General features: G+C 40.1%; 1 protein-coding gene across 2 annotated transcripts in view; it reads right to left on the reverse strand.

Moving 5' to 3' along the window:
- The window catches only part of ZCCHC24 (zinc finger CCHC-type containing 24), a 157,578-nt gene that overhangs the window by 11,643 nt on the left and 130,225 nt on the right, over positions 1–15,710 (reverse strand). The window contains exons 3-4 of one of the 2 annotated variants that reach the window (XM_042856156.2): positions 7,798–7,857; positions 4,930–5,094 (exon numbers count right to left, since the gene is read on the reverse strand). In XM_042856156.2, coding sequence (XP_042712090.1) covers positions 4,930–5,094; positions 7,798–7,857 — 225 coding nt within the window. The remainder of the gene's footprint in view (positions 1–4,929; positions 5,095–7,797; positions 7,858–15,710) is intronic. The other variant, XM_005300593.5, reaches the window with a different exon arrangement.

Raw genomic sequence — 15,710 nt, forward strand, 5'->3', positions numbered from 1 at the left:
TGTAACTATTTTCAGGCCAAGTCCTCAGCTGGTGTACATTGATTAATGGGACTATGTTAATATGGCTATATCACCAGTTGAGGATATGGCCCTTTGTGCTTTTACTTATGTTCATGTCAAGATGCCCTTTTCCTTTGTAGGTCACAATCAAGCATTTATCAAGTGGTAGTGATAGGAATGAGCAGGGGGTTAGGATACTAAACCCAACCATACTGCAGATAAGAAGCATTGACCAGATACTGAGATTCTTGCATCATCAACAATTTTGTCAACATCAACAATTTATTATCAAAGAAGACAAATACTGACTGAAGCAAAGCACTGGCCATTCTTTTTCCTTTATGGGCCAGTACCTCTGGATGTTGTTGACTGCAAACAGCTGGCGCTATTAAGCCTTGCTGCATACCTTCTTCTTAAAAAAGGGAATTCTGAGTGATAGGGATATATCCCTCTAATGACATTTTGAAGCATGGTGACTTTTCAGTGAAAGAACAGAGTATAGTACATTTGGTTCTTCTACTTGCATAAACTAGCATTTGCACAGCACACTTGGAATACAGGACCTACCCCAGTAATACCACAAAGTATTTGGACTAGAACGGAGTGAAATTTTTTGACTGAAACATTTTCCAGCAAAAAATACAGATTCAGTGACACTGAAACATTTCACGAATTTGTATTAATCTTAGTGAATTGTTTCAGTCAAAACGTCCCTTCCCCCCAAAAAAATCCTCCAAAAAAAGAAGCATTTTGTTCTGACATTTTCCAGAAGAAACATTTTTGATTTTAGCATTCAAATTTATTTTTGATTTTGAAATTTCCTTTCAATGCATTTTTTAAAAATTTTAAATGTAATAACGTGCTTTAAATTAAAATGAAACATTTGATTTTGGGTGGAACAAAATGTTTTGTTTGACCTGAAATGATATTTTTTGCCCTTTTGATTAGCTGAAACTTTAGACAAAAATCATTTTTGGTTTGACCCAAATGATTTTTTTGAAATTGCCAGTGAACTGAAAAATCCATTATCCACCAAGCTCTAATTTCACAAGAGAATTTCCCAAGTAGTGCAGCCCAGTAGTCTGTGTCTTATAGCGTACGTCTATACTGCCGTGTCAGCTGACTTGGGCTAGGGCTGCGGGGCTATAAAATTGCAGTGTAGGCACTCGGGCTCGGGGACCCTCCCCACGATTGGGGTCTCAGAGCCCAGGCTCCAGTCCAAGCCCAAATGCCTACATTGCAATTTTATAGCCCCACAATCGCGAGCCTGAGTTAGCTGACACAGGGTCAGCTGTGGGTGTTTTACTGCAGTGTAGACATACCCATAATGGCCAATATTAAATGATTCACAGCACGGTACAAATCCCTTATATTAGTCTGATCCTACACTGTTGAAGTCAATAGGAATTTTCTCACTGACTTCAATGAGCACAGGTTCAGGCCCACTGAACCTAATTGCACCATGGGAGGAGGAACAGATTTCATCCTCACTCTATCTGCTTATGTCTTGAAGCATGAAGACTGAAAGCACTTGTAAATTGTATACTAGCTACTGAAACTGCAGATCACTTTAATCCCTTCACAATTTTATTAAGATGATGAGCCCTCTATCAGAATGGCATAGCAAAGATCAAACAATGACAGCTGTGATTACAGGTTCATATGCTTCTGCATGAGGGGAGGCTTCTTCAACTGCCATCAAATATGGTGATTTATAAATCTCATGCTATTTTAAAAACCAAGAACTGGACCAGGAAGGAAGAAAAGGACAAAAAGGCTGGCTTCAGGGTCTGGTGTTCTATGTATCCCATGTAATCCACAGATCTTAATGCACTTAGGCTTAAATTAATTAATATTGGCAAACAACACTTGTAGGAGGTAAGCAGTATATCCCTGTTACAGATCAGGAAACTGAGGCACAAGAAAGTTTTAGTTGCTTGCCCAAAGTCATGCAGTAGATTGGTGTCTGAGCCAACAATGAAATTCCAAAATGCTAGCTCCCAGTCCAGTTTTTTGAACCAGCAGGCCAAACTTAAGATGGGTTTAATAATGTGAAACTATTTATAATAGTGGTATTTTAGTGTGTGTGTATGCACGCAATTAAATAATAAAAAGCAACTGAATACTACTACATTCATAAAAACATTTTAGTGTCTGTATTTCATGGCCCATTCAGTATCTACTTGTATGGAACTGTGTTAAAATTCTTAGGGCTGAGTTTTCAACAGCCCAGAGCCAGTCACAAGTGTATTCACAGTTGCCTCACAGACTGACCATTTGCAAACCGCTTATTTGTATGTTCAAACACAGTAATTGTGTGTGCAAATAGAATGCACATTTAGATCACAGCCTTGGAATATGGGATTTAAAAAAAATCAGGTCCTAAGCATTTAGATTTACTAATTTTTTAATAAAAAAATAAAATAAAAGTCAACTGATTGTTTATGAACCTCTTGAAAACTATTGGATTATTTGGATCAGAGGATTAGTACCTGTATATACGATGTCCAGAAAGTATTAAATACCATAGTTAAGGACCCACTACACAGCTACAAATCCCTATTACACTTCCTGATGTGTAGTCTGCCACATATCCTTGATGCCCCTTTGGCAACTGACTACTCTAAGTCATGTATGGGGGTGATAGTATTTGGATCAATCAAGGAAGCATGTTGAATTTATGAAGTCCATGTAAGCTGTCTTTTGCTGCTTGCTCTGTGTTTAAAACACTTACATACAAGTCATTTATAACCTCTTGTTAGAAACCAGAGTTCTCCCTATTTTTGTTTAAATGATTCTGTGGCTCAACTTGGATTTGAAAATCCAATTAGATGCCTAGATGCATCTTTAGATGCCTAAATACCATTAAAAATCTGGCCCAAAGAGACTGTGCCTGTGTAACTGGGCCTGAGTCTCTTCCATGACATCAAAGGGTGCTAACTGCAGAGCATCTAACCTTATTTTTATTGGATCAGTTTTCCTTTCTACCTATTGCATATATCATATGTCTGGACAATTCTTCTATGGATGGACAGCTGGTCATTTGATTTGCTCTTCAAATTTGTTCTACCTGTTTTATAGAAATGCCTTTTCTCCTCCTTACTAGATAGTTTCACATTCTGCTTAAACCTTATACAGCTCTTCGTCTCACAGAGTGCTCTATTCCTTGTTTAGACTCGGCCAAGATGAATCACATCTGCAGCAAACCACCTCCCGTGGAATGTGTTAATCCCATTTTTCCATTTACAAAAATGTTCTCCAAAATTATAAAAACTCCATCACATTTTTCCTTGAGGTATCTTGCATTTACTCCAAATTGGCTATTTTAAAGTAAGAAACTGGTGTTGCATCTCTGTATACTTGCTCTCATAAGTATTTCACGTCTAATTATATTGAAATAACTAGATCCTAGATCTTGATCAGCATCAACTGTGCTTTTCATACTTGACTCACTTCCAAGAATGAGGCCAGGAGTAGCCTCGGATTCTGTCTGTCTGCATAAGGAAACAATTCTGCAATAAAACTAGCAATGTGTTTTTTACATAGTCAGTATCCTATTTGATATCAGAGTAATCAAAATCTCCCAATATCAATGTTTTGGGCTCATGATGAAATGATTTTACATGTAAGAGACCTTTGTGAACTGATTTCTCTAATGTTGGAGGTACAATATAGAATTTCCAGTCTCCCCTGACCAACTTAAGTGTTCGTTTCTACTGGGTCAAGCAAATTTAGTTTCTAAGTCCAGCGAGTGGTTTTCCTACATATGCAAGTTTCATCAGAAAATATTCATAGCATTTCTTTCTGCAGCTTTGATATAATCTCACTGCCACTTCAGCTCCATTTTCTCAATCCTTCTCTAAATTAGATCTGTGTTCAATCACATCACACTTGAAAATTGTAATTCTCTGCCAGCAGACTGACTGTGTTGCATACTCCTAGCATTCATACAGGATGGACGTGTAGTGTGATGAGTGGAAGTGAAGGAGGGTAACATTTCAGGAAGTTTTCATGGGATGCTATTTTGATAGGATGCTGGGGGTTCAGGAATACAAGTTGGGACCAGGCTGCTATCGCTGTCTCTATAATCTCAGCATATTTACTAAAGCTTTCTTTCCTACAACTCTGCTTGCTTGCTGCATCACTTATTAATAACAAAACAAGACACCTTTTTCTTTACACCTAAGCTGTCTTGCTTTACTGTGTCACTGTGTTAACCCCGAGGTATAGCACGTTGGGCTCATCTCTGTGTTTGTTTCCATCACTAATCTTAAAACATTGTCCAGATGAATTGACATGGAAATGAGAATGTCGTGTTCCTTAATGATGATGTAAATCAGGAATAACTTCACTGGTGTCAGTGAATTTAAAGTGTAATAAAATTGGCATAAGAGAGAGGAGAAACACTAATATTAGGAGGCCTGTTATTGTTAAACCTTATGCTTTACCATAGCATCCAAAGGTTCCTCTCAGGGTTAGGACTCCATTGTGCTGGTTGCTGTACAGAGACAGACTGTTTCTGATCTGGAGAAGTTTTCCAATGAAGAGAAGGGTACCCAAATTTTGAAACCCTGAGACAATGATAGGCAAGCTGGTCAAGACAGTGAGCAAAGGATGTCAGACTAGATGATCTGGTGGCCGGATGATCTCTGGCCTTAAAATCTATGAGACAGTATCTTGTTTGCATATAACTTGGCATAAAACCCACAATAATATTTGCTTACACTTGTGCTGCAAATCCTTTCCTAGATGAATAGAAATCGCTTGTTTGTGTTCACTAGGAACAAAAACCTGCAGCTGATCAGGCTTGTCCATACACTGTTACCCCAAGTTACATTTTGGGTCCATCATGATTTAAAAGTCAGGTCAGAATTCTCCTGATTCTATGCCTATATCTCCAGTGTCCATGCTGCCCAGCAGCTACCCTACCTGTTTGTGAGGATAAACGTTGATGTGACACTTGATACATTCTTGTCCCATGTTAGCCCAGGAGTTTCCACTCATCCATTTTCTCTTGCACTTGGGGCACTTGTATTCACCAAAGCAGCGTTTCTTGCCCTGGTACGGGGTCAGACCCTCTCCTTTTGGGCGAGCCTAAATTACAAAAAGGAAAAATAAGTAGTAATGATGGGAGAACAAATCAATAGAAAAGAACATTTAACCAGGAAGTTCATATAAGTTGGACCCAGTTCCCCCAACCCCCACAAATGGTTAGTCATACACACAACTTCAATTTCACCAGTTCTGAGGGAGCTAAATAGAGATGAAGGGGTCACCAGATAGCTCCAAAATGAGATTAAAAGGACATTTAGAATTCTGTGTTCAGCATCTTCTGCAGTTACTGCTCTGATATCAATATCTATCCCATTACAGCAGGATAGTGTCCGATGATACTCCATCAACTTTTCAATCCAATCTTCAGTTTTCTCTTAGGAAACACAGTAAATCAAACCAAACCACGCTTATGACTCTTCTGTACGGTGCATCCTCCATGTTACGATAATAATAATGCTTTGTAGATCTTCAGCATCTTGCATCCACAGATACCAGAACATTTCCAAAACAATTGAGAGAGAGAGAGGATTGCTTCCATTTTATAGACAGGTAAATTGAGGCACAAAAGCTAAGTGAATCCCCAAGTTCATGTAATAAGACTGTGGCAAAGCTGGAGTTCCACAAATCTGAACTCCCAGATTGCTACTATTAACTGCTAGTCAGCATTATTTATCCAAAGTATGTCATATATCTTGAGCACTTACACAGTACCCATCACAGAAGTTTCAAAAATGGGTGCCTAAACTTAGGCTCCTAACTTTGGCACCTAAATAAACTGCCTTATTTTTTTCAAAAGCATTTGGCACCCAGCAGCTCTCGCGGATGGTGCCCTAAATGGGCTTCAATCCTCAGAGGGCTGTTGGGCCTCTATTCCTATTTAACTCATGACCTCTCTTCTGACCCTAAGAACAAGGGTGTCAATTATTACACTGAAATGCATAATTTATCTGTGAGGAACTGGATTGGGATTTTTTCCATACTAGCCACCAAATTGTCAGCAGTGGTAATCTGAACTCGCTACAAGCCATAGATGGGATTCGGTTAGGTGACCTAGCAGTGAAAGGCTCCATATCCCATTATTAAACTCTGGTCCATTCTCCATTGCTGTATTTATTTGCTAGCTGTAGTTAGGAAAGTTTTAATTTTGTTTGATAGTCTGTTTTCGTTTGTAAATCTGCCTTACAGTGCCCCTAAAAGAAATCCTTTAGGTAATTAATTAGCTCTCACAATAAATCGCTAAATTGGTTAGGTTTTGTTCAATGGCAGATCACTCTAAATAATATAATTAGTGGCTTAAAGCATCGTAGGGGGATTCGCTGATAACTGTTAATACGTTAGGTCACAAATTATATTATTTCCCTTGATTACCCTCCTGAGTATATTTCCTTCATTTCATGACTCACGAGGAAGGGCAGAAAGAAATGATTAAAATGCCCATCATCTAGCGAGTATTGAGATCCACATGGTTTCTATTTTACATTTTCATTCTCCTACCCCAAATCCTGGAAACAGTGAATCATGTTTTTCTCTGTGGGACTGACAGCCTGATAACTACATCATTGCCTCTCATCATAATGTTTACTCTTTTGCCTAAGCTTTTAAGGTTGCTTAACCTCCTCTGATGGATTCTAACAGCCACAGAATAACTTGAATGCTTTTAGGCAACCCACATCCCAGTAAAGAAAATTTGTACTTAGTAAAAAATAAAACTTCAGCTGTGTACAGAATCTGTGTGCTTCTGGTCTCATCAGTAGAAATCCTGCAGAACTTAGATGCTGATGAACTGTGATCTGGTGTGGGTTTTCTCTCACATGGCTGAATATTAAGCCTTCTTGTCTGTTACAATATTGCGAAAATGTGGCCATGTTAAATACGCTATTACTTAGGATGGTATTAAGTATTTTCAGCAAGATTTAGGAGTATAAAAATGCATGCACACTAGAGTAAATCCATATAATCAATTACTCTGTAGGATTTCATAGCTTTTTTTCTCCTCCTAAACTGTTCCTTCACTAAATACATTAATTTGTTATATCTGTGTTGGAGGGATGGATGGAGATTCTAATTTAAAAACGTACTGAAACTTGGGATTCATAACCTTCAGTATCCAAACCATGCATATGTAATATCCAGTAGCTAGAATTTATGTGACTGATATGCTGCAAATATTTACAGAAAACTTTCACTTGCAGGTTTCATGTAGTGCAGCATTATTTCTGTTTTATTATAATCTATTTATGTCCACTGTTGCAATTTACAAGTGAAAACTACACTTAATTTATATGTAATCCAACAAAGTAGTACAGTAGGTCACAATATAAAAATATGATAGTCTCATCCTAAATGCTTGTTTGTCCTTATCATGAAACCACTATTCACTCTAGTGCATTTCATAATTGCTGTTACAGCAAGGTCCAGGATTAGAACCATAGATGGTTTTGAAGATTAGGATTGACATGTATTGATGTGTGGGGAACCCTGAACAACACTTGTCTGCATTGTGGCTGGGTCAAGTCAGTTCCAGCAGTTGTTTTTTATTTTGAGAAGCATTACAATTCAAATCATACCAGTTTAAACAGGAGACGGAAGCTGTGCTCAGTGCAAGTGTCCAAAAGGGAATTCTGCTGCTTTAAACCTTGCAATCTCCACCTTCATTGTATTAGGGAAGAATCAGAGGCTGTCTACACTTTACCACAGCTACCCTGTTTGGTATTAAGTGTCATATGCAGCAGGGCTCCCCACCTCCAAGCTGGTGTTGTAAATGGTTGTCCTTCTGGTCTGATCAGACATGCTCTGCAACTGCTGTAAGAAAGTTTGTTCAAACCCACTTTTTAACAGGAGTTAATCACACATCCGATGGGAGGTGTTTAACACAATTTGGACCTCCCCACACCAATTACCAAGTCCTGGACATACCCACTGTGACGGGTTCGGTCACAGAGACCCTCTTGGGACTGTCACCTGATGTGCTGGAATTACCTCTGAGCCCGTTTTCCCTGCCAGCTTGAGACTCCAGAACCCTGCCTTGTTGCCAGACATGCTAGTCTGCTGCAACAGAGATCCAGGTCTGGTCCATGCCCCCAAAGCTGCAGACTTTAACCAAACACTGCTCAGCAGGTCACCTATCTCCAGCACCCAGACACCCAGTTCCCAATGGGATCCAAACCGCAAATAAATCCGTTTGACTCTGTATAAAGCTTATACAGGGTAAACTCATAAACTGATTGCCCTCTATAACACTGATAGAGAGATATGCACAGCTGTTTTCTCCCCCAGGTATTAATCACTTACTCTGGGTTAATTAATAAACAAAAGTGATTTTATTAAGTATAAAAAGTACGATTTAAGTGATTTCAAGTAATAACAGACAGAACAAAGTAAGTTACCAAGCAAAATAAAACAAAACATGCAAATCTAACCCTAATACATTAAGAAACTGAATACAGGTAAATCTCACCCTCAGAGATGTTCCAATAAACTTCTTTCACAGACTAGATTCCTCCCTAGTCTGGGCCCATCCTTTCCCTGGTACAGCCCTAATTAGTTCCAGCGGGCATCTTAGGTGAAAAGCAGGGGCTTTCTCATGACTGGGACCCCCTTTGTTCTCTTCCACACCCTTTTATAGCTTTGGCACAAGGTGGGAATCTTTTGTCTCTCTGGATCCCTACCCCTCCTTCTAAATGGAAAAGTACCAGGTTTAAGATGGATTTTACCATTCTTCCTGGGCTGGCTTACACAAACACAGGAAGGCTTGCAAGTCAACAGCACCATTTGCAACCGATTGTCCTAGTCAATGGGAGCCATCAAGATACTAAACCATCATCAATGGCCCACACTTTGCATAATTACAATAGTACCTCAGAGTTATACTTCATATTTCTAGCTTCAGATACAAGAATGATACATACATACAAATAGGATGAACGCACTTGGTAGATTATAAGCTTTGTAATGCTACCTTACAAGAGACCGTTTGAATAAAGCATATTCCAGTTACATCATATTTACACTCATAAGCATATTTCCATAAAACATTATGGAGTGCAACATCACACCCATATTAAATTCAGCTCAACCCAGTTTGAGGGGATGGGAATGAGGATGCAACAGTGTTTGACAACTGATGTTGAACATGGCACAGCCTGTAGTGTGTCAGAATAAGTACAGTAGCATAAGGCCATCTCCTCAATCAGAACAGAATGATGCTAGCTATAACAATTGTCCAGTATGATCCTGCAAGCATGGTTTCTATGTACAATAATTATGAACTGTGCCAAGATGGATTTTTTTAATCAACTTTTTTTAAGTTACCTACTGCCTTGTGCAGAATATTTCCTAATGGTTTGAATCCATGACCAACACAGTTACAAACTGTGTGACAACAGCAGCATTAGACTGTAACTTGTTTGAAAATAGTATCAAAGGCCATGACTATGTATCATTCCTAATGTCAGAAAGCCACTGTAAAGAATTAGAGGCAAAAGCATGGAATGATAGCAATAGTATTTTTCTGATTTTGAAAGGCTGAAGACTAGAGAGAGAAATTTTGTCTCTCATTTTTGGACAGGCTGTGTGGGAAATTTATGACATCTGCCTCTCCCAACATAGGGTTTCATTAAATTACAAACTCAACAGACAAACAAAAGCACTCTTTAAATAGTATGTCTGCATGGTGCTTGTGTCAAAACTAGTATTGGACTATCCTGCTAGATATATTCAGTTATGCATTGACATCTGATATTTTTGTGTTTCCTCAAATTTCAAGTATATGTTGTAGTAATGCCAGTAAATCCTTAGCTATATTTAAATTCAGGCTCATGATGGAAGATAACACACACAATGAATATTCTAACTAATACATAAAGCTTAAAATGCAGCTCTGCACTGAAAAGTGACTTTGCAAAAACTTTCATTGTGGGGTAGCATGTTTATTATGTCTCAATGATTTTCATGGCAAAATACTCATATTGCAAGTAAGCAGAGGCTTCTTCTGTCTGCCATTCCTGCAAATTTTACCGTGGGCTCAGTGAAGTTTTGTTCTCTCCTTCTCATGCATTATCATGTGCTATAAAGGTTCTGTGGGCTAAATTAAGGCATCAGTGATCCCATTGCCTGTGTGAAAGATCTGCTCCTATAGATGCATTTATAATTTTACTTTGTTTTTGAGGTCTACTTTTGGAGCAGGCACCAGAATTAATACAACTAAACAAAGTATTTCCCAGCATTCTGAGATACTAGGGGGGAATTAAGAAATATGAGGGGAAATATTTTACATACATAGAATGAAAATCTGGCATGGAAGAGGTGGGAAACCAAGGTTTTGATTGGTGGAATAATGTGGGTTTTGTGAAGGGTTAACTTGTGAGGTTTCTGTTGCTTCGAGCATACATGTATACTTTGCATCTAGAAAGAGATATGTGATAAGAAGGGATGCTGAAATATCATGGACTGTCCTGACATGTGAAAGTTAAACATTTCCAGAGAGAGGTTCCCTTGATCGAATGGCTCCACAGAACAATTGTGGGAGGGCAGCTATTTGAGAGTTGGGGAATGGTCTTGGTTAAATATTAGGGTTCCCCCCCCCCCCCCCCCGAAGTACACTCAATGCAAAATACAAACATGTATTTAACTTAAGGACAGTAGCATATAATGTGTTCAAGTTAAGGCAAAGATGAAAAAATTGGATACACATGCTTTGAAAATATATGGTCAAATTCTCCAAAGATGATAGTCTCATTCCTAGAGGCAATTCAAACAGGTGTGGAAATATTTGCATATTTCCTGTGTAGCCACTAACTTTTGTCCACTGTTGCCTAATGGGAGTGACTTTTCTGTCATACCCTGTCAGAAGGGCACGGTGACTATCAAAGGGTAATAGAGCAATCTGCCCATTTAAGACTCTGATTACCAGTCCCATTCAGGAAGGGGTCAGGGGATGTCTTTAAAGGGCTCAGAGAGTTCATCCGGAGGGGAGCTGGCTCCTAGGCCTGGCCCTGGAGCATCAAGGGAGATATAGAGTGAAAGGCCTCTAAGCCCCTACAGCCTGCGTGGGACGGGGAATGGCTTTGTTTTGTGTTACTTAGTGAGTTTTGTGTTTGAATTAATAAAATCTGCCCCAAGGGAAAGGCCTGAGAGAGACTGAGGAGCGGCCATGAGGTTTTCCTGGGCTGCTGAGGGAGCCCACCAGCCTACAGTTCTTTGTTATCCATTCATGTGATAGACATTTTGTTGCCCTCCTGAGACATTTTACAAAGTTCCCAAATTAATTGTAAAGAATTAAAATAGGTCCATCATTCTGGGAAAGGGTTTGTTTCACTTGTACAGTTTCTCAGTGTGCAGGTCCATGTATAATCGTATGTAGAAAAAGCAGGTGCTTGGCAGAAAACCTGAACTTGGCAACAACTTTGGGACTCCAGCTCCCATGGCTGATGGAGATTGTGAGTACTGTTTTATTTCAATGGTTGCACAGTTGGGAACAGTACATGTTCCATCCTGCATAGTGCAGAAAGACGGGTAGGGGAACAGAAGGACCACATAACTAGCCTGACCTTTTCTACTTGTAATATCTATGAAGAGAAGATCATCAGTGAACAACCTTGACTGCTTTTATATTTTTCAGTGTTGCAATAATTTTTTGCTTCTGAGATCAAACAATGGTAACCTGAATGAACTGAACTGACTGAGAGCCAAGCTGCTAAAATAACCAGTTTACAGGTATTCCCTGAAATCTGATTGGCGACTGTAACAGGAAAAAAAAACTGAAATTGACACTGCACCAGAATAGTAAATTTGCAGCAGTATTGTAAAGAGAAGCTCTGTGTGTAATGAGAAACCATTGGACATCCAAGTGTAAATGAGTACTGGCATGCACCCAAAATTTAATCCTCTGATCCACAGTCTCCTCTGATAAAGAAGGAAGATGAACATTAAATGAGGGGCAAGAAAATTCTGACAAAACACAAGCAGCTACCATTTTGGGGGTCAGTTTGTTTGAACATCTTTATTTGGGACACTTAATTGAGCGTGTCCAGAGGACTTTGTAGTACAGTTCAAGTCAATAGATTGTTGTGAATCTGCAGGCTCACTGCACTCAAAATTCCTTATGGAAATCAAAAGGAGTCCTTTGTGTAGAACTCTTTCGGGATGGGCCCAGGGTATCTTGTGAGATCTCTTCTGATCTAGAGGTTTCATAAATCATTTCTTCGTAGATTCAGCTAGGACTCTTTTATTGAACATTAGAAACCCAAGTTAATTTTCTTCTAATTTCTTAATGTACATTAATAACAAATCATATCATGCTATTTTTTTTAACCTGGCCTAGTTTTTAAGGTTGGGATTTTTGAAGGAACTTAAGGAAGTCATGCAGAGCTAACACTCATTGAATTTCAGCGGCATCTCTACTTAGCCAGAGAATCTTACTACACTTAGACCTGGATATACATCCGCACTATAGTTCCTTGAGAGCAGTAATTGTGGCAGTAAGGTAGGTGCAGGTAATGGGGTCCACTGACTCTAAAATTAATACAGCACTTTAAAAACAATAATTAACTAAGCCTCACAACACCCTTCCAACATATGGTATTATCTACATTTATACATTGGGAAATATGAGATATAGAAATGTTAACTTCAAAAGAGCTTCTAATGAAGGGTTGTTCATATTTTAGAGCCAACTTTAGACACACTTCAACTGGAGGTGTGAGGGCTCAGCATCCCTGAAAATCCTGAGGGGGGGGATGTCTACAGATACTCAGTCCCTTGGAAAATTAGGACTTCTATGTCTGTAGCTGGGCATCCAAAACATGGAGGCACTCTAATTTAGAATCTACTTTGAAAATTTGACCTCAGTAACATATTCAAGGTCACCCAAATCAGAAACAGAACCAGGAAATGAACTCAGGAGTCTTGACTCCGGTGGTAATTTCCTGCTTTAATCGCTAGACTACATTTACATTTGTTTTATTTTTATTTTAACCTTTAAGCCATCACAACTCCTCTCTGTCAGTAATTTCAATTAGTTTGCTGGAAAAACTACAGCATTCTCTGCAGGCATTCTGATATTGTTTTTTTATGGATGTTTACAGTTTGATGCCGTCACAGATATTATTTTCCTCCCTGTATCTTTAGTTTCCTAAATGCTGCATCAAAGGAAATCTGGATGTTCAAACAAACAAGCCAGTTTTCTCTAGTTAGAAATAGCCTTAAGAAGTAATGACAGCAGCAGCCCTCTCTGGTCTTGTTAGTACACACATTTCTTGTCCATGGGTTGCGCTGGGAGCAGGACAATTGAGTCAAACAGGACTTTCCAAGAAACTGAATGCTCCATCATGTCTGAGGGGCTTGCAAGCTCCTCATCCTTCCAGGCCAGAGGAGTCTCTCAGCCACAGTCCAAAGGTAACATGTAAATGTCTCTCCTCCAACAGAATCCAAAGCTTTTCCTTAGCCAAGTGCTAAGAAAGAGCAAGAAGAAACACACTTATGTGCTTCTCCTCATTGGACCTTCTTGGCTTTTCTAGCCCAAAGCACCCTTCCACCATTCAAACAGTAGGGTTTGACTTCTCTAGACAGCTGGCCTCCACAGTTCATTTCCCCCTCACACTAGTTTCCTGTTACGTGATGGTTTGAACAGCATTTGCAGCAATCCTTCCCCCACTCCATCCTGTGGCATTTTATAGGGCACCAACAACTGTTGCATCTAGGCACATAATAGTGTAAAGTTAAGCACAACAATCATCTTGGACTTTGCTCTTTCCATCCTGTGGTTCGTTCAGTAAACTTTATCTTCTCCTCTTCCTGTTTCTTCTCTATTATTACAGATAGTTTTGTGCTAAAACATGGCCCCTGGCTTAACCTGGCTAAGTGTAGCTAGCAAAGTGCGCCCCTACCCATTATGGAGATGGATTGTGTAGTTAACTGTGCTAGACACACTCTCTTCTCACCTTCCTCCCAGGTAGTCTGTAGCATGATTTCTGCATTTGGTTGTAAATGGTATGTATGGAATCCAATCCGTGCTACAGCTGTTAGACTCTAACTGTGTTTGAAAATAATTCAAGCCATAGCAGGGACAAGGCCCGAGTATTTTCAGCTGTCTCCCATCTGGGTAGCTGGGAAGCTTGTCCCAGGCTTTAAACCCTGAATTTGATTTTTAAAAAACCCTACTCCCTCATAAATCTCCAAGTCTTTCCCCCAGCATCTGACTTTTTCCCTGTGCAGGGTCTAAATACACCATCATGCCAACATTTCAAATATTATTTAATGTTGCCCATAGGGATAGGCCGCATCTCAACACCCTGCCCTGAGCAGGGCCGGCTCCAGGTTTTCTGCCGCCCCAAGCGGCCAAAAAAAAAAAAAAAAAGCCGTGGCAGCACGATTGCGCCATTCCACTCTTCGGTGGCAATTGGGTGGCAGGTCCTTCGCTCCGAGAGGGACTGAGGGACCCGCCACCGAATTACTGGCGCTGCAGACCCAGATGTGCCGCCCCGATAGCGGCTGGAGTGCCGCCCTTTGGTATTGGCAGCCTCAAGCACCTGCTTCTTTAGCTGGTGCCCGGAGCCGGCCCTGTTTCCCACTTATTCTGTAGCTACATCTGTCATGCTTCCCCACTCCTTCACAATTCTGCAGTGCAATTTCCTTTGTTCCCCTTGCTTTTATCCATAATGGCTGTTCAGTAAAACCACTTTTCCCTGGCTGATGGAATTGATCTTCAAAGGGATTTATTAAATGCAGCATTTGTCAGAGATGTTTTTTAAAAGATATTTAAACCCACTTGCTTTACTCAAAGGGAATATTTGTGCTTAGGCTTGTGCATCCAGTGTGCCTTCTTGGTGGCTAGTAAGAGGTAATAAGATCACAATTATTCCTTTGAGGTCATGGATTAGTCCAGGAAAGGAGAGACGAATTAGGTGGCCCATGCTAGGAAATTCCCTATGCATCTACCAGAGGGGGGAAAGAGAAGAGATGGGGGGCAGGGAATAAGTCAGTTCGGCCTGCTTATGGAGTTACAGCAATAACTGCAGTTGTGTATCCAGTTGTGTATCCCCACTCTATCACTGAATTGTTTTCTTCCTAACCAGGAGTCAGATTCTATTCTATTCATGTTCTTAAAACAATGCCCATCCCTGACTTATGTGAGCCCTGGGGCCTTGACAATTTGTCCCTTATATGGATTAACCTCATTCCTTGGATTTAAGCAAGTTATGGTAAATGATCACATTAATTTACATTTTGATAAAACAGCCAAAGTTTTATGGGTGGGGTAAAACATAGGAGTACTGTTACCTGTTAACTTTCTATAGCACTTTATGCTCTAAAAGAGGTTGGTGCGCCTAACTTCCTTTAGGCTACCACTTTTTCACAGAGGCTTACAAACATGCTTTATTTGGTTATGTTGACTGAACTGTAAAACCCAGCTCAGCCCTTTGGCCCCCACACCAGTCAGCTGACTCCTGGGACAAGGGACCAGGCTGGATCAGAGGTGCTGGAACAATTTTTATAGTGGGGTGCTGAGAGTCAGTGAACCAATCTGTAAACATAGGATGGAAACCACTTCAAGCCAGGGGGTGCGCGCTTCAGCACCATGGGCTGGAATGGTGGTGGTGGGGGGGGTCTGGCTGGAGTCAGGGGACAAAGAGACTTGGCTGGGGCAGCGCATGACT

Source organism: Chrysemys picta, chromosome 7, assembly GCF_011386835.1.
Source record: "Chrysemys picta bellii isolate R12L10 chromosome 7, ASM1138683v2, whole genome shotgun sequence".
In the NCBI taxonomy this organism is placed as follows: Eukaryota; Metazoa; Chordata; order Testudines; family Emydidae; genus Chrysemys; species Chrysemys picta.